Raw genomic sequence first — 24,766 nt, 5'->3', positions numbered from 1 at the left:
AATATTTAATAGATTATTTAACTCGCAACTATAGGATTATAATTGTTTTCTTGTTATTAGCTGAAACACGTTTGTCTCTTCTTTGTAATTTCATCATATTTTATGAACATTTAACACTAAAAAAGTGTTCACATACTACATCTCTGTAAATCACTGAGGCTCTTTCATACTTTATACCAACGTTTTTTACTTTGTGTCCACAGCACTACATCTGCTGGTCGGAGCTGCCGGTGCCTCGCATTGCTGTCACCTTCTCCCTTCAGGAGGTGGAGGATATCGAGAGGGACTGTGCTGTGTACCGCGGACGCATGGAGAGGATTGCCAAGCATAGCGCCGTCAGCAGGGAAGAGCAGGTACTGAGACACATTCTTCCATGCAAGCTGTCATGTATTTTACTATTTTTCTACCTCTGCATGTTGAGCTTATGTTAATATTGTTGTTGTTTGAAAAGATTTTGGATAATCACAAGACAAACACATAAAACATTCACTTGGAGTCAGGGATTAACTCGCTTGTTTTGGTAGCCAAAGGCCAAAGTCACGGTGGCCTCACAAAGTATGTTTATTTTTTTCTTTAATGAGATATGATCACAAATTTTACAAGCATTCACTTTGACTCAAAGATAGATTGATTACATTTTGGTGTTCAAAAGGCCATTGCTTTGAACTCAATATATCAGGTGATTCTGCCTATCATGATGGTGTCATCAGCAAACTTAATTATATGATGTTAGAATCATCAGTGGTTTGAAGTATGTGAAGAGGGAAAACAGGAGGGGGGCTCGGCACACAGCTCTGTGGTGCTTCAGTGTTCAGTATTGTGGGGGATGAGAGATGCTTATCCATGTGCCAGTAAGCAAGTCCAGAACAAAGTTGCACAGGTGGGTGTTGAGGCCAAGGTTGTTTAGTTTGGTGGCCAGTCTGTTGGGTTGGATGGTTTTAAATGCAGAGTTAATGTCAACAAATAGCATCCGTACAGATACAATAATTGGTTTCATATGCAGTTAATGTTTGTAGAGATGGCAACCAACATGGTGTATTACCTAATATAGATACTATTATGTGTCTGCTAGCTGACTTTATTAGATTTCTGAAAATCAAGGGACTTCAGGGAGGAAAGGCAAACCTGCAGTAAGACAAGTCTTACACAGGTATTATTGACGATAGAGAGAGAGAAAGGAGTTCCTTTTTTTACATAACATGATTCATGATTGTGACATTACCCCTCAAGCACCAAGGATTTCAGCAGCAAGTCATTAAAATGATTCAGCTGAAGTCTGGGGCTTGCACACTGCATGATTTAATGTAAGAGTCTGGTTTGTATAGCCCGTAGAGTGAGTGCTGCTCGCCGTGCACACTGGCAGAGGTGGAGTAGAAGAGGTGAGCCGCAGGGCAGGTGGATGTATCTTTGTTAATGATGATTTCTTGTCTGTCAATTATTAGGCCCTGCGTACAGAGCAGGCACGCCAAGAGTTGATCAATCAGGTCAGAGCGTCAACAGCCAAAACTCTGGAAAGCATCCGTGGTTAGTGTTACACACACACACACACACACACACACACACACACACACACACACACACACACACACACACACTTTTGATGTACTCCCACCCCACTGAGGATACCTTTCACAAATGTAGCATAAATCACATTTGCTTGTTGACTTTTGACCACAGGCTTTCTTCAACTTCATTCATTCCTCTCAGGAAATCAGAAGAGATGCACCGGAGCAACTGAAGTGAGGAAAGCTTTGAGCGGCTTCCAGTTCTACAGAATCGAATCAGTGCTTGCACAATTTCGCAATCTCCTCACTTCATCAGAAGATGTTTAGCAACTGAGAAATGTTCATACATTCAACATTCTTTTTAATTGTTGTCTGAGAGCCTCTATAAATCCTGCTAGCTTCTTTTTTTTTTGTTTAATTATCCTTGATCCATGACTCAAATTTTGCAGTCTTTGATCCTTTGAGGGGAAATGGGTGAGGAAACTCCTTCAAAAGTTTAATACAAGGTTTAGTAAGGTGGGTGCCCACTGTCATTTTCTTTCCTCATGTAGGACGTCAGGTGTCACAACGTCTGGCTGTAGAGGCCAAGAAGAGGGAGCGTTTTGAAGAGCTTAAACAGCATCTGGAGCAGGAGCAAGAGGTAGGAAAGTGTGTCTTAAAAGTTTGTGCTGTGCATGTGTTTACTAGCCTGTTGCTATAAGAGTGAAATATCTGGAGAAGTAAACAATGTGAACAAAAAATTTGGATTGATAAAATGCAGCTACAGCACTTGTGGCCTTGTTTTCAGAAGGAGTTTTTATTTGTTTGTTTGTGTTTGGCACCAGTGGCGGAGTACAGCCAAGACGAAGCAAGAGGAGGATGATTTCAGCTTTGCCAGAGAGCTGAGGGACAGAGAGAAGAGAATACAAGCCCTGGAAGAGCAACTGGAACAGAGAGCCAGGTCTTTTACAACCTCGACTAGAGATGTTAATGCATTATGGATGATTGATTAATCTCTATTAAGATTTTATTTGATCTAGAGTCTATTAACTATGTGCAAACTCGATGAGACACAGTTTCTATCTTTGTGGGATATTTCATTGGCTGGACCTGTTTGAAATTTCCACACTGTCGGGATAACTGTGACGCTGCAGAACAAAAACCTGTTATCTTTTTTTCAGCTTTTTGTACAGCCAGTTACCACAACTCCACAAGTAAAGACTCAAAATCCAGTGTTTGGTGTAATACAAAGCTTTTGTCAAGGAAATAGGTAGATTTAATTTTTGACAGGCTTTTGCTGGTTAATTATATATAAGGAGTTGCTCAAAGCAGAATTCTGAGCCATCACAGACCCTGAGAGCACATATTCACACAGTGAAATAAATCAGCACAAGTAGGGAACACATGATTTACTCCAATTTGTATTTTTCAATCTTGTTTTATTGAAGACAGGACATACCAACCCAGAAAAGGGGGTAAACAAAAACACAGCAGGTACATCTCCCTCCCTCACTTTCTGATCCGTATACGACAGAAAACAATGCAATGGAAAGATGGTAAATAAATAAATGGTAAATAAAATGAAAGTAAACAGTTACTTTATGTTCTCTCAGTCTTAAAAGTTAATGATTCAGTCTTCAAATAATACATGCAATTCATAGGATATTGTGAACAATCATACTTGTGGCAAAAATGTAATATGATCATTTGTGTTCAGGAAGAAAAATTTAACGTTGATGAATGGATATACATTTTTTGCTGTCTTTATCTAAGTACTAATATGACCCCAACAAGAGCAAAGCTACCTCATGGCTGAATGACCTAACAGGGAGAACAAGGGGGACAATCCCATTTATGAAGAACTGCTCATTTGATGCTCAATAGCCATTTGTCCCATTTCCGAGACATGTATACACAGTGAGTTGCTTCGAAAGTATAAAGTTGTACTTTGTGTGTTTGTGTCTTTCTTGTGTGTCTGCCGAATCACAGGAAGGAGCTGATTGCTCAGTACAGTCGTCTTTCAGAGGAAGCCGCCTGCAGAGAGAGACGAGCCTTGTGGAGGGTGCAGCGAATGAGACTTGATGAAGCACGAGCTCAGTTCTTTATTCACGACAGAGAGCACATTGAGGTTTGTGATAAATTATCGTAAGAGAACACAAACAGGAAAATGACTAAAGAGTAAGTGAGGTGGTTTTAACCAAAGCTCTTGTGACTTCCAGGCATTAGTAGCAAAATATCCTCTAGGACAGGAGAGACCTCCTGCAGACGTTTTGCTTCCTGTTTCCTCAACAGAACAGACTGAACAACAACTGGTATAACAACACATTGTCTCTTGAACATTAACTCCTATTTTTCCTCTTTTCTCAAGTATTTCCTATTCTCATCCTCATGTTAATATATTATCTTAATGCGTATCTTTCTCTCAGAGCCTGTCAGAGCAGGAGAGTGGTGGGACCCAAGAATCTGACGCTGTACCATCACCCCCACCTGAACCATCTTCATCACCCATCACCCGCCTCACAGCAGACCATGCCCTCATCTCTGAAGCGATCGATATCGAGGATTTCCTCCCCAAATCACCAAATCCTGAAAGTCAGCAAGTGGACATGGCCCTACAGGAGATCGGCTCTGACCTACCTGAAGTGTGCCCAACAGCACAACTAGTTGACTATGACTTCAGTGCCCCCTTTAGTCCACTCGAGGGTATCGCTGGCCAAGCCTCAGTTCAGCCCCGGCCTCGCTGGGGACCTGCAGTCCAGCCTGACTTGTTTCAAAACCACCCATCTTTTTCTCACATCCCCATAGGAGAGAATATGTCTCAAGTCCAGGAGAATGTCCCCAAAGCCAGCCCCTTCGGTCAAGCTTCCAAATCTAGCTTTCCTCTAGGCCAGTATACCCCAGAGGAGCTTCAAAATACATCTAAAGCCTGTGTTTATGGATATCCCTCTCAAGCCACAGCAGAGCAAATAGATGGGACTGGTACAGCCACAGATGACAAGCAAGATGAAGTTGCACTAACCCCAGAACAGGACACTGAAATGGAGATTTTAGAAAGCAAAGCAGATGAAAAAGATGAACTTAAAACTATTGAGCCTACAAAAGAAGATAATGTAATTATTACTGCCTCCTTCACCTCAACAGGGCAAGAAGATGGTGACCACAAAGTTGTGACAAGTGTTTCTGACTGTGGTGGGGGGAAATCACTTGAGAAAAACACTCAGGGCCACATCTCAGATGTTCAAAACAAAGCCGATGAAAACATTTCTTTGCCAAATGTTCACACTCACGTCTCCAGAGAGCTGCCTACAGATGTTGTTCCCCCCCAACCATCACCCAGCATTCATGGACACTCCTCTGACGCTAACATAAAGGTTGGACAGTTTGTATCTGAGGTCACTGCGCCTCATTCGTCTCCCAACATCCACGGCCATGCCTCAGATTCCCACATCAAGATTCGAGGACATGTTTCAGATGTCGATGCTCCTCTACCTTCCCCCAGCGTCCATGGTCACTCTTCTGATGCTCACATTAAAGTCGGGGATAATGTCTCAGAATTTGAAGCTCTTTTTCCTACTCCCAACGTCCATGGTCATGCCTCAGATTCCCACATCAAAATTGGGGAGTTTGTTTCTAATGTAGGTTCCCCTCTGCCCACCCCTAATGTTCATGGTCACAGCTCAGACGCTCATATCAAAGTTGGGGAGAATGTTTCTGAAGTTGTTGCACTACTCCCTACTGCCAATATCCACGGTCACTCTTCTGATGCAAACATAAAAGTGGGCGAGTTTGTGTCCAATGTATCTGAAGCAATACCTCGTTTGAGTAAGCACGGGCACATCACGGACTGCACGCTTCAGCCAGGCTGTCAGGTGTCAGGAGCTAAACCTACCATGTCCCCCTTACCCGGCAGCTCTTATGGTCACTCCTCAGACTCAACGTTAGGTGTTGGATGTGTAGTTTCTGGAGATGAACCAAAATGTCCTCCACTGCCGGGCAGCGCTTACGGTCATTCCTCAGACTCCAATCTAGGTGTTGGATGTGTTGTGTCCAAAGCTGGAGCTGTACCATCGCCACTGCCGGGCAGCGCTTACGGCCACTCCTCTGATTCGTCGCTGGGTGTAGGTTGTACGGTGCTGGGGACTCAGCCGCAACCCTCTGCACTACCAGGCAGTGTTTATGGCCACTCGTCAGATTCTTCACTTAGTGTTGGATGTGTGGTGAAGAGCAATCAGCAGAAAACAGAGGACAATGAAGGAAGTGAAGGTATTGTATAATGAAAATAAAGAAAGTGACAAATAAAAAGTGATACCCAGCACATTTTGCACTCTTAAGGTTAACTGAAGTTATGCTTAGTAAAACCATGATCATATAATGATGTTACCTCTTAATGCAAATTTATATGTTTATCTGTGTATCTAAGTTTAAGCAGCTTAAACTAACACTTATTTTCTTTGTCTGTAAATCTGGTGATTATTACCTGATTAATCAATAAATCATTAAAATAGAAAACGTCAATAGGCGTTATAAAAGTTTTAATTCAAAAACTTGCAGATATTTAGTTTATAATTATGTAAAATCATCATGTTTATAGAAACGTATATCAGATTATTGTTAATGATTGTGCCTCATGACTTCATTAACTACCAAAATAGTAACCAATTAATTTTCCATTCATGGTCTAATTGATCTATCAGCTAATTGTTCCAGCTCTAGATATTTGCATATAATCAGCATGTTGTTGCACCACTGAAATTTGTTTCAACTGACTCTGCTTTAAAAGTTATGAAAAACCAAAAGAATTTAAGACTTGGGAAAGATATTGTAACTTTTCTGCTGTGACCCTGTGTGTCTCTGTCGCTCTCTCTCTTTAGGTCTTAGGCTGGAGAGTCACGGTGAGCAGCTGGTGGAGGGCATGGGGTCCTGGGCAGCAGGCTTTGGTTTGTCCCCAAGAGAACAGTCTGAGCAGGAATACCTCTTAGCTCTGTCTGCTCAGTACCAGGTGGACCTCTATGAAGACTGCTATAACCTAATGGGTGAGTTGAATAATATGTGTGGCTCGAGATGAATAGTTCCTTACAGTATATACAGGGGAGTAGGGGAACTTGTACTTTACAGCCATGATTTTAGTGTAGCTTGAAAGGAATGAACGTATTATTTCCTTTCATACTAACGTAACATAATAACACTGTAAATATTAGATTTCTTAATCATAGACCTCAGAAGTCTGATGTCAGAAATGACTGTGTGGTGTGCCTTAGTCAAACTGAAAAAACAGACAACCATTTGTTGCTGAGTGTCAGCCAGACTGAGAAAAATGTGGGATATATTTGCATCTTATCTGTAAATAGATTTGGTGTCATTTGGCAATGTAGCTATAAATTATTAACAGAGTGGAGCCATTGAACAGAGAACAGAAGAGCATCTATGTTCAATGGTCAACAGCATCCCAAACTAAAACTAGAATGGCATTTGCATAAACGCTTATTTAAAGCTTTATTTCAGTTTCACAGAACACATTCTTGTGGCAATGAAAATAGCTGTCGCTAATGTCAGGTTTTAAAAAATAAAGATGAGCCCTGATCCTATTAAAGAATTCTTTGAAAAACATCTATGTGATCAGGCTGAAATACTGTAAGTCAATTAGAAATTATCTTCTGAAAAACAGCAAAACATAAGATCACATTGTAGAGAAATAAAAAGGATTCATCTCCACAGTGGTGCAGCTCATTTACATGTTCAGGCCTGGTGCCTTTCCAGAGGCTGGTAAACACTGACTTCATCAACAGGCACAGGGGACGCATTAAAAGCAGCAATATTTCATACAGGTATTAACTCTGGCTTATGTTTGAATGCATCATGGTTGGTTGCAGTGATCTTCTGTCTTTTTCACTCTGCATTCGTAGTTCAGTCATGCTGCTATTATTCATGCTGGCTTCCGAGGTCTCTGTGAAATCAATCAGAATCAACTTAGCAAAATACGTCTTCCACACCACTGATCAAAGTCAGAGCTCTAATTATTTAGGGAGCATTGCTATAAATATAAAAGAGGTTTGTCAAAATAACTGTAATAACTTGTGTATATGCTAATGCTATTAAATTAAATCAGCTTGTATTAAATATTATCCATTGCACATTTTTTATACTGTCTTGATTCAAATCTCAGGTCATTTTAAGGCCTTACATGTATGGTTGTAACTGACATTTAAGTTAATTTAAAATGAATTGGTTGATCATTTTTCTAGTTTTTAAATAGTTCACAAATCTACAGATAAAATATATTTTGTAATGCTGGTATCCTAAAGTCTGACCCACAGTCAAAAGCTTTAAATATTGTGTGTAATGTCACAGAAGATCACAAAATCAAATTAATCATCAATTAATAGTTGCAGTATTCAATTCAATTCAAAATACCTTATTCATCTCCAAAGGGAGAATCGAAGGCAAGTGGACGGTAACACAATTCATTCTCACACATAAAAGACTAAATACTGACAGATGTAAAAATGCAAAAATTGTCACATTAGAAAATGGCTAACCAAAGATGGATAAGGTTAAAGTTTAGTATAGTCAACTAATAAATGTTGCAAACATCTGATTTTCACCATCGCTTCTGGCAAAAATATTATTAATTTTAAATGGTTATCATGGTTTCTTAATTAAAAATGAAAAATTGTTTTTATTTAACAATACATACTGTTAGTTTTTTCTGTACTTAAACCATCACAGTTTTCTGCAGTTGTGAGGGTCGTATTTATTCAGCAACATATCTTTCATCTCACCCTCACACAGCTTCATCACCCGAGTGTCAGCTGCTGAAGCAGGTAACTCGGGGCCCCTGGGGCCTTCCTGTGGAACCCACACTCCGTGGAGCTACAGACACCACTGCAGTCCAACTCAGCGAGATGGTGTCCCTGCCGGTTCTGATAAAACACTCTGTCACCACGCCACTCATCACACAGTGAGTCTGACTGAAAGAAAGCTGCAGGAGGAGATGCTCTGTAATGTGTCAGAGACATTAAAGAATAATCATTTTAAAGTTTTTTTCCTTTTACAACAAGAACCTGCTTTATTCCTGTTCAGAAGACCCTCCATTACGCCAGCTTTACCTACTTACTCTGTATAAGACAGAGCCAGCATCCTACCTCCCCAGTGTGTGAATTATTTATTTTTTAGATAGCATGCCGACATTCTGGAATCAGGCATGGCGTGTAACACAACAGCGTCAGCATCTGTCGGGCAATACATGCTCTCCTTTTTCCACATACATCGGTTTGGCTCTGTGGCTACCTCCACTGCAGGCTTGATGGATATGCCCCACCCCCCCACCGACCTTTGTTTTATAGATTTTACACAGAACCTAACTAACACTATAGCTTAGTGCACATTCTTTACTGCAGGAATAATTTAAATTCTTATTACATCCCATCACTGTACAATCCTTTTTCTGTTTGAAATTCCATCAGAACTCCAGACAAGCTTGTCAGTCCTTCCCCATAATGTTTCTGCAAACTGTGCAGTTTAGCCTTTGTGTGTTTAAAAAAAAAAAAAGCCTTTCTCATCCTGTTCTGCACACAAAGAGCGTGCAGTATATTTAGCATTGGAATTCATAACTCAAAATTTTTATTAAGACATTTTTATCCTATGCTTAGATGACACGGGGGAATCTTGCATTCGATTTCCAACTCTATTTTTTATCTCTTCCCTGCTGACTGTTCAGTGAAAGAGAACATTCCCTAAATCCCACTCTTAAAGAAATGTAAATTGCTCAGGAATAATTTAAAGTAATTTGACAGAGGAGGTCATCTTAAAAGTAAAAAAACACACACCATTATATTCCCTGAGCTTCCTACAAAGCTGATGTCTATCTTTCCGACGACCTGTATCAAATGTGCAAGTCAGCATCATTTTCCTTTCTAATCATTCTCCATATCTTTGGTGTTCTCTCCTCCACCTTCCATCTCCAGTGTGTCTTTGGTGAACAAGGCAGTGGTGGACTACTTCTTTGTGGAGTTGGGAGTGGAAAGACACTTTGAAGCACTGCGCCATTTCCTGCTGATGGAGGACGGCGAGTTTGCCCAGTCCCTCAGTGATCGGCTCTTTGAAAAGGTGATGCGTCCTCAGATGTGTCATTGTTGTATATTCAGAATAGGATGACAAGTGGTATTTCTCTTCAGTTTATTGCATTACAAGAGAGGACAATACATGTCAAATGTACTTGTTTCCTTTTGAATACACATTTTGTCTTTTTACGTGATCAGCACAGTATCTGTTTAGTGTTTTGCACTTTGAGCCTGTGAAACACATCTGCGGACATACACACAACAAAAACAAACAGTTCTCAAAAGCAAGTCACACAACCAGAGTCATTTCCTGGATCCTAGAGCCCATGAGTATTTTGATTATACTGGAATTACTTTTTAAAAAAAGACCATTCTTGGAGCTGCTTTAAAAGGTATGTTTATATTAAGGATGACTAATAATGACGGAAAAGTGTCACTTACGAAAACCACAGTTAACTCCCCTGACTCTGCAGTTCTCAGCACGAAGTAACATTTCAGCTAATTGCATTTCGTCGCAGGGTTTTCGTTTTGCCACCTGCAACTTTACTGTTTTAGTTCAGTTTCTCTCCTGGTGTTAGTGTTTTTTTCCCGCTGCAGCTGTTTTCTGGGGAAAAGCTCTCAAAACCAGCGAAATGTCACAGTGCAGACAAACAGCTTTGAGCAGGAGCTAAACAAATTTGCACATGAGCAGGGGCAATCTGAGAGCAAGGGAAGGGTTTTGAGGAATAGGATTACAATACCTGAACTTGAAATGAAGAAATAGTTTTTCTCAAAATGAAAAACCCAAATCTCTTGAACAAAGACAAGAAAGAAACACCTGCCAACACTTTGGCAACTTAAACACCATCAAACATACGAGGGATATTCACCATCTTGTGCTATGTTCTAAAAAGATGTTGTTGCTGGAAACCAAAACAGAGCAAAAAGGAGAGTGAATGCTGGACATACTCTTGTTGGGTGGATGTAAATGAATAAACTCAAATTAATGTTTATGTTGACCAGTATCTTCCCGATGTATATATAAGACATTAAGCATAGTGCAATAGTGTTTACAGCTTGTTGTGCTGCCCCAAGTGGCTGAAAACTCAAATATTGCACATTTAAGCCTTAGTGATGCCGAAACTTGTTAATAGTTATTGTATTTGTTATTTTTTCATGTGTGTGGACAAAACAAAGAAGTGTGAAAACAACCTATAATGCAGTAATGCTAATAAGATAAAAGACACAATCTACAGTTTGTTCAGATCATATTGAAGAAAACAATGTATTGAAATGGCACACATTCTGTTACAATGTAAAAAGCTACCAGTGCCTGACCGGGGTAAACACAATGTGCAGGGTCTGCATCGTCTCTTTGAAGCTTTTCGTTTGTCTGTTTTCTGTTTTCTGTTTTTCTGTTTTGCGGCACACGGTGCGTCGCTGCCAGATTTCTAGACGACTTGTCAAGGCCAAGCTTCCTGGCATGAAATAACAAGTGCAGTTTTTTTCTCCACCTTGGTGCCATTCTGCAGAAACATTCATGTACATCTGTCTCTGGAGGCCCAGGGAACAGAAGGCTTTTTCTCCCAGCCAACGACTTCAGCAGCTGATTTCACCGATCAGTACACTGTTAGTCGGAAAAAAGGGAATTAATCATCGCAATCAGCAACCTGTGGTGTTTGTTTGCATGAAAACCTGCCAACTTTAATGCACTGCTGGCACATTGGAAACGACGGGTGTGCAGGTATAGGTAGTTTTCCTTGCTTGACTCAATGTGTTTATCTAACTGACATCTCCCCCACCCCCACCACAGCTGGGCAATGGGCAGACTCCCGGTGAGCTGCTGACCCCCTTGGTCCTGAACTCCATCCTCAGTAAGGCCCTGCAGTACAGCTTGCACGGGGACACCCCCTTGGCCGCCAACTTCACCTTCGCCCTTCGCTTCTTCCCGGAGACCTTTCACCCGCACGCCCCTGACTCCCTCAACTGCCTGGAGCTACGCTACAAGGTGAGGTTGTGTGTGTTTTACAGTGAGTAAGAGTGTGCGCATGCTTGCGTGTGTGTGCTTGTTTCAGCATGAGCAGCAGATTGAATGTGACAACCAGTCTCCTTTTGGCTAACTGCTACGGGTACGGACAATTAGCGTATCATGCTCTTAAATGGTTTAACCTCGCCGATTAATTGTAGTTGGGTTCCTTGGATGACAAAGTGGCTAATGCTGCACATATTGTCCTTGTTCCCACCTATGTTGGTCACCCTCCACTCTCTCACTGTTCTTTACCCACTGCATCTCCTTCTTCTCTTCTTCACTCTTTCTTCCATTTATATCTTGCTTCATATGTTTTGTTCCTTTCTTTCTCTCCCCATATGTCCTTTTCCCTCCTTTCCTCTTCGCTTTTACCCCCATCTCACCACTCCGTCTTACCTTCACAATCCTCTCACCTCCTATATCAACTTCTCTGCTTTCACACCACCCATCACCTCATCTCCCCCCCCAAACACCCTTGTTTCTCTATGCCTTCTTTCACACTCAATTGCTCTCACACCTTCACTTAATTTTTCTCTCTCTTGCTTTGGCGTCGTCGTCTCTCTCTTTCCCTTCCTGTCGTCTCCCAGGTGGACTGGCCGTTGAACATCATCATCACAGACAGCTGCATGAACAAGTACAACCGCCTGTTCTCGTTCCTGCTGCAGCTCAAACACATGGTGTGGAGCCTCCGCGATGTCTGGTTCCACCTGAAGAGAACAGGTGAGGGGATGGGAGCAGTAGATCCAGGCTCAGCTCAGACTCTGGACCTCTGAGGATGAAGAGTTTAGATTCCTCCTGTCGCGCTTCAACCATTTATGAAATATTCATAGAGGGGAATGTTGAGATTCCTTTATGTTTTATTTATACAAGGCACATCTCATAGCAGTGGGATTGTCGTACAGCTGTGCTTCAGTGGGTTACATCGTATTGATCAGCAAAAGCCTGTGTACAGACTCCATAAATACATTTCCTCCTGGGGAAAAAACATTCAACTATAAGAAGGATGTGAACTTCAGTGATTGTAACATCAGCTTTCAGGGAGTAAATGTGGCTGATACTTAATACTTGATGGAAAGGCATTTTTTGACCATAACCAGGATTGTAATGACCACACTTAGACAAAACTCCATGATAAATGAAATAAGCTTTGTCTATTTGTACCGCCCATATTCACAATCACAATTTGTCTCATAGGGCTTAAAACGGTGCAACATCCTCTGCTCTGAACCCTCAACAAGCGAGGAAAAGTACGAAGGAAAACTTTTAAGTGGAGAAAAGAAAAATGTAGTAACGCCAGAGAGAGTCACAAGTGAGGGATCCCTCTCCCAGGGCAGAAAGAAGTGCAATAAATGTTGCATGTAACAGAGCATTTTAATAAAATAACAATCCAGTAAATACTAAATGCATGGTACAAGAGCACAATGAGAGCACAAATTATCTCTTTTGAGCGATGATCCTCAAGACATTGTATTTACTGTTATATGACACAGGAAAGTAATGAATGATCAAACTTAAGATTCAGACACCAGCATATGTTCATTATCCTCTGTCCTCTGAGAGCCGCTCCTGACTTGTTCTCCGTCCTTGTTCCTGTCAGCGCTGGTGAAGGGTGCGGGTCGCTCGGTGCAGTTTCATCAGCTGCAGCTCTACAGACATGAGATGCAGCATTTCGTCAAGGTGATACAGGGATATATCGCCAACCAGATCCTGCAAGTGTCGTGGAGCGAGTTCACAGCCAAGCTGGCCACTGCCAGCGATCTGGATGCCATCCACCGCACACACGCAGACTACCTTAACAGAGCCATCTTCAGGTGAGGGCTGGGACTACACGTGTCCATATTACAATATTTATTACAATATAAGGCAGTCTGTCATTTCTGGCCAAATATGATTTATTGCTCCGTAGAAGAAGACAATTTGAAACAAAAATAGATGTCCTTGTCTCCCTTTGAATTCAATACATTTTCTAACTTATCATTTTGAATGATTACACATTCATGTATTTTATCAGCTGTTAGACTGTGCGCCCCTTGAGAGAGTAAACACCTTAAGAGTACACACTGTACACAACAAACTCAGCACCTGTCAATGATTGAAAAAGCACCGGCCTCAGTTAGGATGTCACATCACACTCATCACTTCTTTTTGGTTTTTGGATCCTCTTGATAGAATTTGCTCCCTGATTTAAACTACATGTTACTTATTTATACATCTACACACAATTCCCTCACTTTTTCAAAATGATTTATAAAAATCTGATCAAATGTTTTGATTTTCACTGTTTTAAGAGACTTTACAGAGATTAAACATCAGCTAATCTTGTGTTAGAGTATATATATATATATATATATATATATATGTATGTTTGTTTAATGAAGGTTCTCACACATAAAAAAGACCCAGATGTTGCACACTGGTCTAGAAAAGATCATAAACATTTATCCTCAAATTGTTTCGTCTGTCCAAAACTGAAAATGTTTTGTATTTTTAATTTCAAAGTATTTACTACAGCGTCTTGTAACTTTACACATAACACTACCAATAATAATAATAATCATAATGAAGAAAAAGCTTCCTTCTCTGCAGATATTCAAATTCATGTCTCAGAATCGAATCAGAACAGAAAAACATGGATCATTGAATCTGTAGAACTTTTCCAATGACACTCAAACTTTTTAGGGTTTTAGGCTGCAGCACAAAATGCTGAAAGATGCTGGGGAGTGAAATAATTTCGTCAGGCTCCGCACATGAGCAGCGAGTTGAAGCTGTGCACTCTGCAGCCATAATTTCATATAAAATTGATTCAAACTCCTCTTAACAAGTTAATTAAAATTCCAGTGGGACTTTTGAGCCGAATGCTGAATGATTTCATCTCATTAGGTGAGCTTGTCACTATCACACTTTCCTGCGTGTAATTTCAGGACGTCTTGAAAAGTCATTTCAAAGTTCCTTGTCGTGTTTCCTAAACTTTGCACTCTCTCGCCTCCCCAGGGGTTTGCTGACAGAGAAAGCGGCTCCGGTCATGAACATCATCCACAGCATCTTCAGCCTGATCCTCAAGTTCCGGGCCCAGCTGATCGCACAGCCGTGGGACAGCCAGCACGGCGAGGCGGTGCACCCCAGCTTCATCGCCATGCAGCAGTCATACAACACCTTCAAGTATTACTCTCACTTCCTTTTCAAAGGTGAGGACACAGAATATTCTTTCACATCAAATTTAATGAGAATTTCATCTGTTTTATTTGCATTGAACCACATTTAAATTCTGCACTTCTGATCCCTTCGGCTGAAATCTATTTTCATTGGGCAGTTTTATTAACAATAGATTAAACCTCATAACTTGAGAAAGGCATATTAAAAGTAAGGAAAAAAACAGACTACAATTTGAAGAAGTTTCTGTGGACTTTAATCAGTCACATGTCAGAAACAATGAGACAGATTGTGTTGTTTCATTTTTGATGTATTTTAAACTGAAATGAAAAAACTTGTCTCTATAGCTTCTTTCAGACATGAGCTCTGTATAATGTCCTGAAATGATCTGGAGGGAGATTCTCTGCAGCCAGTGGGCATGTTGATGACATTTCGAATGTGCAACTGCAAAATAATAATAAAAACACGAATATCTCAGGATAAAGAGACACTGGTGTCGATGTGCTGTAAACAAAACGGCTGATAACTAAACGTTGATGACAACTGCTTATGTTTAAAGCCCTTCCTCTTTGCTGTGATCATTTATATTACATGCTATTATGTTATTATCAGATAACATTTGCACTGGTTTTGAATAAGTTGAATAAGGCACCATTGTTTTTTTTCCGCTGTACTAATGTGTTTTGTGGGAATTTAACAAAAGTCTCTTTTCCTCAGTGGTGACCAAGCTGGTTAACCGAGGCTACCAGCCTCATCTCGAGGACTTCCTCCTTCGCATCAACTTCAACAACTACTACAAAGACTCTTGAGCTGTGTGCTGGTGTGTATCTAATTTTTAAAGTCACAATTTCACAGACATGTTATATACCTAACCAATGCAGTAGTGTATTGTGCACTGTACTTGTTTATATTTTTAGAATCTTACCTCGGACACAATCCAGATAATCTGATGTATAAAGTTATTCTTGCTTTCACGTCAGTGTGCAGAATACATTAAAACCCCACCTGGACTTTACACTGAGAAAGGATTTGACATTGAAACCACATTAGGCAATCACCCCACATCAACGTGCAGGATGTGAACTACATGCCTGCTGCTTGATTAATTAGTCTGCTTCTAAAATCTCTATGCTGCCAAAGTTTGTAATTGTGATGAAGCTAATGCCTGTAATGAAATGTAATGCCTCCCGTGCTCAGGTGTGCCTCCAGCTGTGTAGATCTAAGTGCATATAGCTTGAATTGAAATTAGATGTAAATACTTAAGGAAAATGCTTTGTTCAATAAATGCTCTATTCTTTCCTCTTGACCTTTAAGCCCTTTTATAAAGAACAGACAACTGTTACTTGAGTAAAAAAAAAAACACTGTATAATGCCAGAAAACAAGAAGTGCATGGCCTTATGGGTAGTAGATATCAACTTCAGCTAATACAAAAATACAGATGCTAAAGGGAGCCAAATATCTCTGTCTCTCTCTTTCTGTGTGTGTACAGATGTAAATAAAGAAAAGTTAAAGGATGAATGCAGTTGGACCCATTGGGTAACTAATGTGTGTTGCTAATTTAGTCATGAGTATGTTTCAACTAATTAAAGTATAACCATAGGCTAAGTTTTTTCTAATTTACGAATATGGTGCATCTGTCTCTTAATGGTTGTAGTAGAACTTGTCTGACAATTATCTTTTTATCAGTGAATTGTTTTTTACACTTCAGTTAACAGGATGTTAAACTTTGTACTGTTAATATATCACTCACCACGTCTGTCTTCCTTTTGAGACAGAAAAAATCATATTTACCCAAATGTCAAACTATAACTTTAATTCCTTCAATTAAATGTAAACCAACATGATTGGCACTAATTATTTCAGGAGTGGAGCAGGTGCTGACTGATGCACTGATCAACACCTTCAGCATCAACACCTCCTTCATCGTCATGTTTGTGGCTTTGACCTCGTCTACATCACATGGTACAAAACAAGTCGCGTTCTCAGAGCATCATGGGCCTTCACTGTCACAGCTCAAATGAGATGAAAAAGGTACTAAACTGCAACAGGAAGGAGGAATTTCACAGATGAGCTAGTTTCCCGTGTGCCCTCTGCTGTGATTAGTATTCATCTGTACCAGCAACGTGTGAATTACTTTCCAGTGAGTACATCAAAAACCCACTGTGGTTTGCCTGCATATGTAACTGTAACAGTTCAGTTGATTTTTTTTCTTTCTTGTTAGTATTACAGCCCAGTGTTGGTTTTAATCTTCTGCAAAGGAAATGAGAGAGAAACACTCAATATAATCAGTCCAATGTACATGGACTGTGGAAGCTTTTAATGCAGCCGACTGGTTAAACATCACTCAGACAGATCATATTTACACAGGCTCTCGAGGAGTGGAGTGCAAAGAAGTTTTTAATTGTACAAAAAGACGATTCGGGCTGCTTGGGGACGACGCGACACAGTGATCATCTTAACACTTGATTCTCACAGGGACGAGATCATTTCTGTCAATCGTGACTTTAATTCAATTGTAGGACGAGTCAGTGTGTCAGGTCTGAGTAACCTCACTCATGCCTACTGCTTCAAGACAAACCCTCACACAGAGTTACAATAATTACAAAATAAACTGACGTGATGATAAACTGTCTTTGTCTTAGATCGATCACATTTCTCAATTAGTGCATGCTGTAGCCGTTTAGTGTCAGTATTAAACAGATAGAAACCTTGAAAGTGCAATGATGTTTTCTTGTACGGGACTAATAAAAAGTAGTTGAATGAAAGTCTTACATAAACGTTAACACAAGAGTCAAAGTAAAGAAATAAACTCTGTAAACCTAAAATACATGTAAACCTAAACTGAAGGGAATGATCCACCACCTTGTGTTCGATGGCAGAAGAATTAGAAGATGAATCACAACCAGTACCTATATTTAGTCCCTTTTTGATGTAACACCCACAGTGGTGTAAAGACAATAAAAACCAAAAACCAGACACCCATGCTACAGTTTGAGAGAAAAGCAGATGGAACCATGAGATATGTGCTCAGGTGCACGTTACCCACCCTGTCTTCTTCTTCTGTTATCACAGCAAACAGCTGGAGGTCTAGTGACACAGTGTCAGCGGAGGTGAACTACACTTTCTAATATGGGTGTTACAGTAGCAGTTAGGGGGGCGGGGTCATGATGAAATGTTCCTCCAGGGAAAGTCTTCTCTCTCCTGGGTTAAAATAAGCCTGTGAGGCCCTGTCTTATTTTTGACTAGGCCTCAGACTCCAGGTCTTCTTGTCCGGCTCCGTTGGTCATGTCGTCCGGCTCAGGCTCCAGCAGAAGGAACTTGCCATCGTTGGTCAGCGGCATGTTCTTCATCAGCTCCGCCAGAGCCTCGGGGTCCTGGGAGGAAGTAAAGAAAATAAGCACTGAATTGCTGCGTGATAACATTTTACACGTGAGTGTTTAAATTCCTCAACCTGCTGCAATATCTTTAAATCTACCTACTTTGTCACCTTTCTTTATTGGGGGGGGGAGTGTTGACTGCTGCCCTCTAGTGGTTGTGTTCATAATTATCTTTTTGGTTTCACTCATCATTTTGTGATAATTGGACCACAAAAAAAGTGCTGTGTTAAACAAATACAAAACCTAAAAACATATTTTGTTCTAAAGGTGCAATAAAATGTGCTTCACTAAAGAAGAAAGAGAAAATAAATCACACAAAAAGAAAAAATCTAATGTAGTGGTATACTATACGAGACCTCTTTCCCTAGACTCAACTGTAGGAAATGTTTTTTAGTGAAAGTTGGAATAGATGAGTTTTAAGTTTATTCTAAAAACTTAAATACATGGTGAATATTAATTAATTGACAAAGAGCCCACTTTAAAGTTTGGGGGCAACTGAAGAGGTGAAACTCTTCAATGGACGTCACATCACAGTTGTAAAGAAACAGTCATGGTAATGATTCTCTAATTTGCTATTACCGATGTTATACATTTTTTATAACTCAGGAAAAGGAAAAGTCCTGTATTGTGAACAAGGCTCAACAGAAAATGAATCAATTAACAATGAAATGGGTAGTTTACTTTATCGTGTCATTCTTTGTCCTCTTGTTTATGGTTTTCAAAATCAACCTTATCTGTATAAAATGTCATGATGGCGTTACCTTCTTGGCTTCTGTTATGTCCTTCGCCAAGCTGATGGTGTAACATATCTGTGAATGAAGACAAAAAGGTTAACATTTGTGCAACACTTCACACATCTGCCCTTTTTAACAAAGCGTGTGTCAACCTTTTCGCCCTCTGTGTTGCTCTCAAACACGAAGGCGCTGAACGAGGGCTCTCCCTCCTCATCTCCGTCACTCCAGTCTCTGCCCTCGACCACAAATCCCATCAGCCTCCCGTTCTCCTGGTGGGCTGCAAACTGGCACACCTCTCCGAGCTGGAACTGAGATGTGCAGAGTGTTCAGTGAGAAGAGAGGGGTTATAAAGATAAAAACAAATATTGAGTTACAGTGAACATGACTGAGTCTGTTAAACTCTCTATAATAAGTTTAGTTAAAGCCGATTTGTTCTTTTGTGATACTTACACTTATTCTTGTGACTTGAGTCTGAGGGTCAATCAACCTGTTATGAAGACAAAATAGAGACTCAGAGAAATATTGAAATACTACAGTGATATTTTCTATGCTCGTTTCTTTTTGATAACTTTGACCAAGAGCGGTTTTCTGGGTCAATCTCAACAACATAACTCGTCCTTTAGTATCTAGTGGAGTGTGTCTCTTCTTGTCTGAGGATATTTGTTACACAAGGAAAAACTTATTCCGGGGGGGGGGGGTGAATCAGTCATGGGTTATACAAGAACTCAACATAGTGTTGTTGTTGGATAACCCGAGTGGCGCTCAAGTGTTCTTCGTTACAGATGTTTATGCTTTGATGAGGCTTCAGAGGGTTTTTGCTCCATGGTCCCTCCTCGGTGTTGTCTTCAAAATTTATATTTAGCATCAGCTGGATGGAGAAAAGTCCCCTTATAGGTCAGGCTTTCACAATATCATTACATCTGTATAATACTGTTATACAGTTATTTTTTGACACTGAATGGTTTGGAAGGCTCAAGGATTCCAGCATTTAACAAGTGACAAAGTTTCAATGTAGTAAATGTAATTATAAAGGTTTAACCAAAATGAATCAAGTCTATTTCTATGCTTCTCAGTGACCATACGTTGATTTGTTGGTAGCCACCTGCACAATATCAACACTGACTACTGTAATGATTTCATTTTTCTCAAATGGTTAAAATCTTATTTCATAGTAGGGCTAAAAACACATTAGTGCTGATTTACATATAGAGTGAGGAAGTGAAATCTGATCAAAAGTGGTCACAGGAAACTCCTTCAGGACGCATTTTAATTAACTTAACGCTGTCCACTTGTGCTCTCATCTCTCACGACGGATGCTAACACCAGGTCTGAACGAGGCCTTTGTCTGCCCTCAGAGGTGGTTTTCATACAACACTTTAACCTGTGTGATAATGTTCACCTGATGCTGCTGCTGGTGACCATCAGGTGCGACTCTGTGGTCCTGAAAATGTTGTGTATGGCTCGGGCGGCCAGCACCTGCCTCATGGCCTCATAGATCACCTCCTGATTGTCGCCACAACGAACGGCCATGGAGCCCAGGAAGCGCACAGCAAATACCTGTTGAAGGAGGGAGTCTGCAGAAACATACAAACGTCACCCACACACATAAACACGTCAGCAGCTTAAACACACAAGGACAGTAAACGAAGATATGTGAACACTCAGGAAGCAGACTACACCAACAAACACAACAGAGGTTATGCTAAAGTCAAACCATTACGTGGCACGTGGATGAGGAAAAGGCTTACCGTCACTTTCTGTTGAACAGTCATCGTCCGTTTCTCCAAACGGGTTTGTGCGTCTGTCAGGAAGGGAGCACAAACACCGGAAACAACAATTAGAGTCATTACGAATAATTCAGCTTCCTGGAAATAACCTAATCACCACTATGAGGCCAAATTTCAGGAAATTTGCGTCATCACTCACCAGTGCCTCGTCCCTGATTCTCACTAACTTACACCCACACTAACCTCCTGCCCCAGTCTCTTACTCACCTCCCTCCGGCTCTGTTCTGGTCTTGAAACTCAGAGGCCGGCAGCATGATGTCAAACTGAATGGGTGTACCAGGGGCGATTAGGTCCTCTGGTTCAGGAGCAGCCCCCGTTTTCTGAGAACCACTGCCGCCAGGATTTACACCTCCAGGCTTTGCTCTGCAGGACAGAAAAAAAACCAATTAACTTACTCATAGCTACTGGTTTTCCAGATTAAAACTATTCCAACACCTGGATTGATCACCATGAAATTTGATAGACATTCATGGTCCTCAGAGGATGAATTCTTCTGACTTCAAATACCTTCAGAGTTAATGACTCTCTCTCCATCATTGATGAAAACAATGATAATAAACCTCCACAGAAATTACGATTACAACTACAGTTCACGCCTAAAGGCTCAGAGCAGATGAAAGCTGGATTTCTCACATCCATTCTCACCCAACGTCAGATTCTGCAAACAGTGTAAAAAAAGTGTTGCAACATGTTGGCTTTCACTTTTTTTCGCACATGCATGTAACACTGCCTGAAAGCTGCTCGTAACACATTTATAATAACAACATGTCAAACCTTCCTGGTGCAGCTTCTCTATTACCTTTATTCTGCCGCTGGCCAATTACTAGCAAGCAAGCTGGTTTATTTATATAGCACCTTTCACAGACAATAGTCACAAAGTGCTTCACAGTCAACACAAGGCACCAGATAAAATATAGATAGAAGATATAACACATAAGAAACTGTGTTATCTAATGACAGTCTGAACAGATGGATTTTCCGCTGCTGCCATCTGAATCTTTAAGTGTGTCTGAAGTTATTATAGTGAACTGATAATTTTAACTTGAAAATATTATTTTACCTCTTTCCTCATCTATCTATCTATCTATCTATATATCTATCATGAATAATCATATTACTATTTTTCATATATTAATAATCTTATTACGAGCCAATTTGTCTTTTACATGTTATAATGTTTTGGAGATGCAAAGCAAATTTCATGGATAAATGTACCATGACAAAAAAGTCTCATCTATTTGTTTATATGGTGTTTTTCTTCACAATGTCACAGAGTGAATTCAAAAGCAGAAATAATTCCAGACAGATTTAATCAAAAAGTCTTGGCTGAATAAATTTGTGAGTGATGACAAAAATCTACATGTTTTAAGAACAACATCATAAATGCAGATCATCTTTTCAGTGAAACGATGATCACCCTCAGCAATCACAGGCTGACATGTTCTTCCTCAATCCCTCCAGAAGCAAACTACTTGTCAACAAAACCGTGTCGATGAAGATAATGTATCTCGCTTGTTATGAAAAATCTCACATTTTAAAGCAAAAACTCAAAGAGCCAGAGCCAAGCAAGACTCACTACTACTTGTGAAAATGTGAGGGTCATGTGTCACCTGTCAGGGTTAGGAGAGCCTTCTTGTCTCTTCTCAAAGCTGGTGATGGGCGTGACTGCCTGGATGGCGCTTTGGTTCAGTCGAATGGCCACAGCCTGAAAACAAATAACAGGGACACCGCAGCATCTCTATATCAACAGATGAGACATTTATAAAACCACAAAGAGTGACTTCAAACATTTCCAGGGTTTAACATGACCACGAAACAGTTTTCTACGTGACCTAAACATGCACGGTAGCATCGCTACTTCCGGTAGCAGACACTTAGCCCACAAAGATGATGTAAATGACGCTGCATTGAGTCAAATTTCAATTTTTTAATGTTTTTAACGTTTGAAGAATCAGTCCCCTGGGGTACTTTAATTGTATTGGACTTGACTGCAGCACTGTTAACCCCTGAAAATCCAAAAGTGTTTCGTGGACTCAAACACTTCACCCACCCCTCCATCGGCATAGTGGTGAGTAGATCATTTTTTCGGTGAACTTTCACTTTAAGCTTATAGCTAGCTTAGCTCTATTAAATGCCAACATTGAGTTGCGGATTTGGCTTATCCACTTTATTGCCAGCAATGGGAGACGAGAGAAACAGGAAATATTAAATCCTTTACTCTGACCGGTGTCGTGTTGTCACTTCCACTGTCACAATTAGTGAAGATGCACATCGTTTTACAGACTGTGTCACAGGAAACAACAGCACGAGCACCAGGTTGAAGCCACACATGCGCAGGCATTCAGTGGTCAGAAACTAGGATAATATTCATATATTCACCAGAATCCCAGTTACTTTCGCAGTACTGCAGCTAGGATATGATGTTTACATGCTTCAACAAGTCAATGAAAAGTTTTGGTTCTTCTATGTCTGCTGAAGGGAAACATTTTACCTCTGGGTTGTCGGTCAGGTAGATCTGTCTGGAGATGTTGTTCACGGTGCAAATCCACTGAGTAAAAAAACAGATCAACATTAGTTGCCACGAGCAGCCTGAAATCACTTGACTGACAGTGGGTGTGACAGGCCAGTCAGATGTGTCCAAGCACAAAACCAAACATAAAAACCACACAAATGGGTCTCGACAGCTGCTCCCTGTGAGTCTGTGACAGATACTGGTAGCCAGAGATGTCTCTGGCACGAGGATGTAAAGCCTCTATCGCACTTACCTCTTCATACTCCTTTTTGCTCTCTGCTTGCAGAATCATGGACCTGGAGGCATCAGTAACAAAATAAAAGATTTAATATAAAACACCCAATATCTCACACATTTGTGTATTGCTCATTGCTGGATATGTAAAAGTGTACAAACGTTTTGCCAGAGGGGGAGGTGATCTGAAAGCAGTAGCGTCTGTCCTCACACTCAACAGCCATGACAGAGCTGTTGTCCAGGTCCAGCACCATGCCCCCGGCCACCGCCCCCCGCGGCTGGCACATGAGGTTCCCTCCCTGGGTGAAGAAGAACAGTCGATCCCAGGCTGTGGTCACCAGGCCTGTTTTACTTGAGCACGGAGAATGAGGCAGAACAAAAAGGGTGAGTAAAGGTCAGTGGTGGGGGATGTGACATTACAAAAACTGTGACAAGAGTGTTGAGGATTTAAAGCTGGATATGACGGAAATTCCTTTCTTACATCTGGTGACCAAATGGTTTAAGAAAAAAAATAAGATGTGCAATAAGTAGCTTCCAAGCCCTTCTCCCTTCACAAGCTGTGCAAAGTTTATTACAACTAATAAACACATACAAAACCATTTCTAGAAAAGAAAAGTTATTTTATTTGTTAATTTGCTCCCTATTTACATATTTAATTTCTCCACAATATCTAAACTAAACTTTAAAAAAAACTTGATTTTGAAACTTGTTTTTATTTGAAAATGCTTTAACTGAACCGTCTTCTATTTTAGTTGTGATTACTTTTTTAGAGCTATCCTTGCAAAAATGGTTTGGTTTTGAATTGGTCTTGGCTAATATTTTATGGGTTATGCAAATAAGTAATTATAAAGACTAAATAAATGCTGAGTCACTCAATCTAAGAATAAAGCTTCATGTGAATGACTCAGTATAACTAACAGAACAATATAAATGTGAATTGCTCATCAGAGAGTAGGTACCATTTGGGTAAATATCAAAGTGCAGCAACATGTGACTCAGAACCTTAATATTTGCAAAACCGTTGGAAATAGCAAATGTTCTGTGGACTCAGCTCGGTTTGACAGGCGTTGGCAGCTGCTAGCAGTGTGTCATTAAACAATGGCCTTCTGCCGAAACCTTTTCTCTGGTATCGCAGACATTTGTCAAAGACTACGGATGTGTATGAGCGAGAGACAGAGTTTGACAGCTCTGACATTTCACTAAATCACATTGCAGGCTATGCTGCACTTCTACCCCCTGCAGCCATTAAGGAAGTTTCCCTTCTCATATATCCTCTCTGCAATAAGCTGACAGTGCACACTGACTACACGCCACACCTGACGCACCTCATCTGCTGTGACACATTCTTTACTTTGTTCATGTGGATTTTGAGAAACAACAATATTCTCCTTGTTATGTTTGCTCATAGACATCTGAAAT

At 40.5% G+C, this 24,766-nt stretch overlaps 2 protein-coding genes across 3 annotated transcripts in view; one reads left to right on the top strand and one right to left on the bottom strand.

The window, feature by feature from the left end:
- Positions 1–17,207, top strand: part of tubgcp6 (tubulin gamma complex component 6) — a 29,748-nt gene extending 12,541 nt beyond the window's left edge. The window contains exons 11-26 of one of the 2 annotated variants that reach the window (XM_020078969.2): positions 204–353; positions 1,443–1,524; positions 2,057–2,145; positions 2,330–2,445; positions 3,474–3,612; positions 3,704–3,796; positions 3,911–5,747; positions 6,356–6,517; positions 8,274–8,442; positions 9,449–9,590; positions 11,337–11,531; positions 12,140–12,272; positions 13,150–13,363; positions 14,544–14,737; positions 15,420–15,522; positions 16,567–17,207. In XM_020078969.2, coding sequence (XP_019934528.2) covers positions 204–353; positions 1,443–1,524; positions 2,057–2,145; positions 2,330–2,445; positions 3,474–3,612; positions 3,704–3,796; positions 3,911–5,747; positions 6,356–6,517; positions 8,274–8,442; positions 9,449–9,590; positions 11,337–11,531; positions 12,140–12,272; positions 13,150–13,363; positions 14,544–14,737; positions 15,420–15,511 — 3,807 coding nt within the window. In that variant the 3' untranslated portion in view covers positions 15,512–15,522; positions 16,567–17,207. Of the gene's footprint in view, positions 1–203; positions 354–1,442; positions 1,525–2,056; positions 2,146–2,329; positions 2,446–3,473; positions 3,613–3,703; positions 3,797–3,910; positions 5,748–6,355; positions 6,518–8,273; positions 8,443–9,448; positions 9,591–11,336; positions 11,532–12,139; positions 12,273–13,149; positions 13,364–14,543; positions 14,738–15,419; positions 16,223–16,566 lie in introns of those variants that run through there. The other variant, XM_020078968.2, reaches the window with a different exon arrangement.
- Positions 16,984–24,766, bottom strand: part of appl2 (adaptor protein, phosphotyrosine interaction, PH domain and leucine zipper containing 2) — a 15,675-nt gene continuing 7,892 nt past the window's right edge. The window contains exons 11-21 of the mRNA XM_020078971.2: positions 23,510–23,698; positions 23,367–23,409; positions 23,093–23,149; positions 22,212–22,306; positions 20,809–20,964; positions 20,563–20,615; positions 20,214–20,388; positions 19,265–19,301; positions 18,967–19,122; positions 18,842–18,889; positions 16,984–18,077 (exon numbers count right to left, since the gene is read on the bottom strand). Of these exons, the coding sequence (XP_019934530.1) occupies positions 17,946–18,077; positions 18,842–18,889; positions 18,967–19,122; positions 19,265–19,301; positions 20,214–20,388; positions 20,563–20,615; positions 20,809–20,964; positions 22,212–22,306; positions 23,093–23,149; positions 23,367–23,409; positions 23,510–23,698 (1,141 nt within the window). The 3' untranslated portion in view covers positions 16,984–17,945. The remainder of the gene's footprint in view (positions 18,078–18,841; positions 18,890–18,966; positions 19,123–19,264; positions 19,302–20,213; positions 20,389–20,562; positions 20,616–20,808; positions 20,965–22,211; positions 22,307–23,092; positions 23,150–23,366; positions 23,410–23,509; positions 23,699–24,766) is intronic.

This window comes from Paralichthys olivaceus, chromosome 7 (assembly GCF_024713975.1).
Source record: "Paralichthys olivaceus isolate ysfri-2021 chromosome 7, ASM2471397v2, whole genome shotgun sequence".
Taxonomy (NCBI): domain Eukaryota; kingdom Metazoa; phylum Chordata; class Actinopteri; order Pleuronectiformes; family Paralichthyidae; genus Paralichthys; species Paralichthys olivaceus.
The sequence above is the reverse complement of the archived record's forward strand: the minus strand, read 5'-3'. Positions and strand labels throughout refer to the sequence as shown.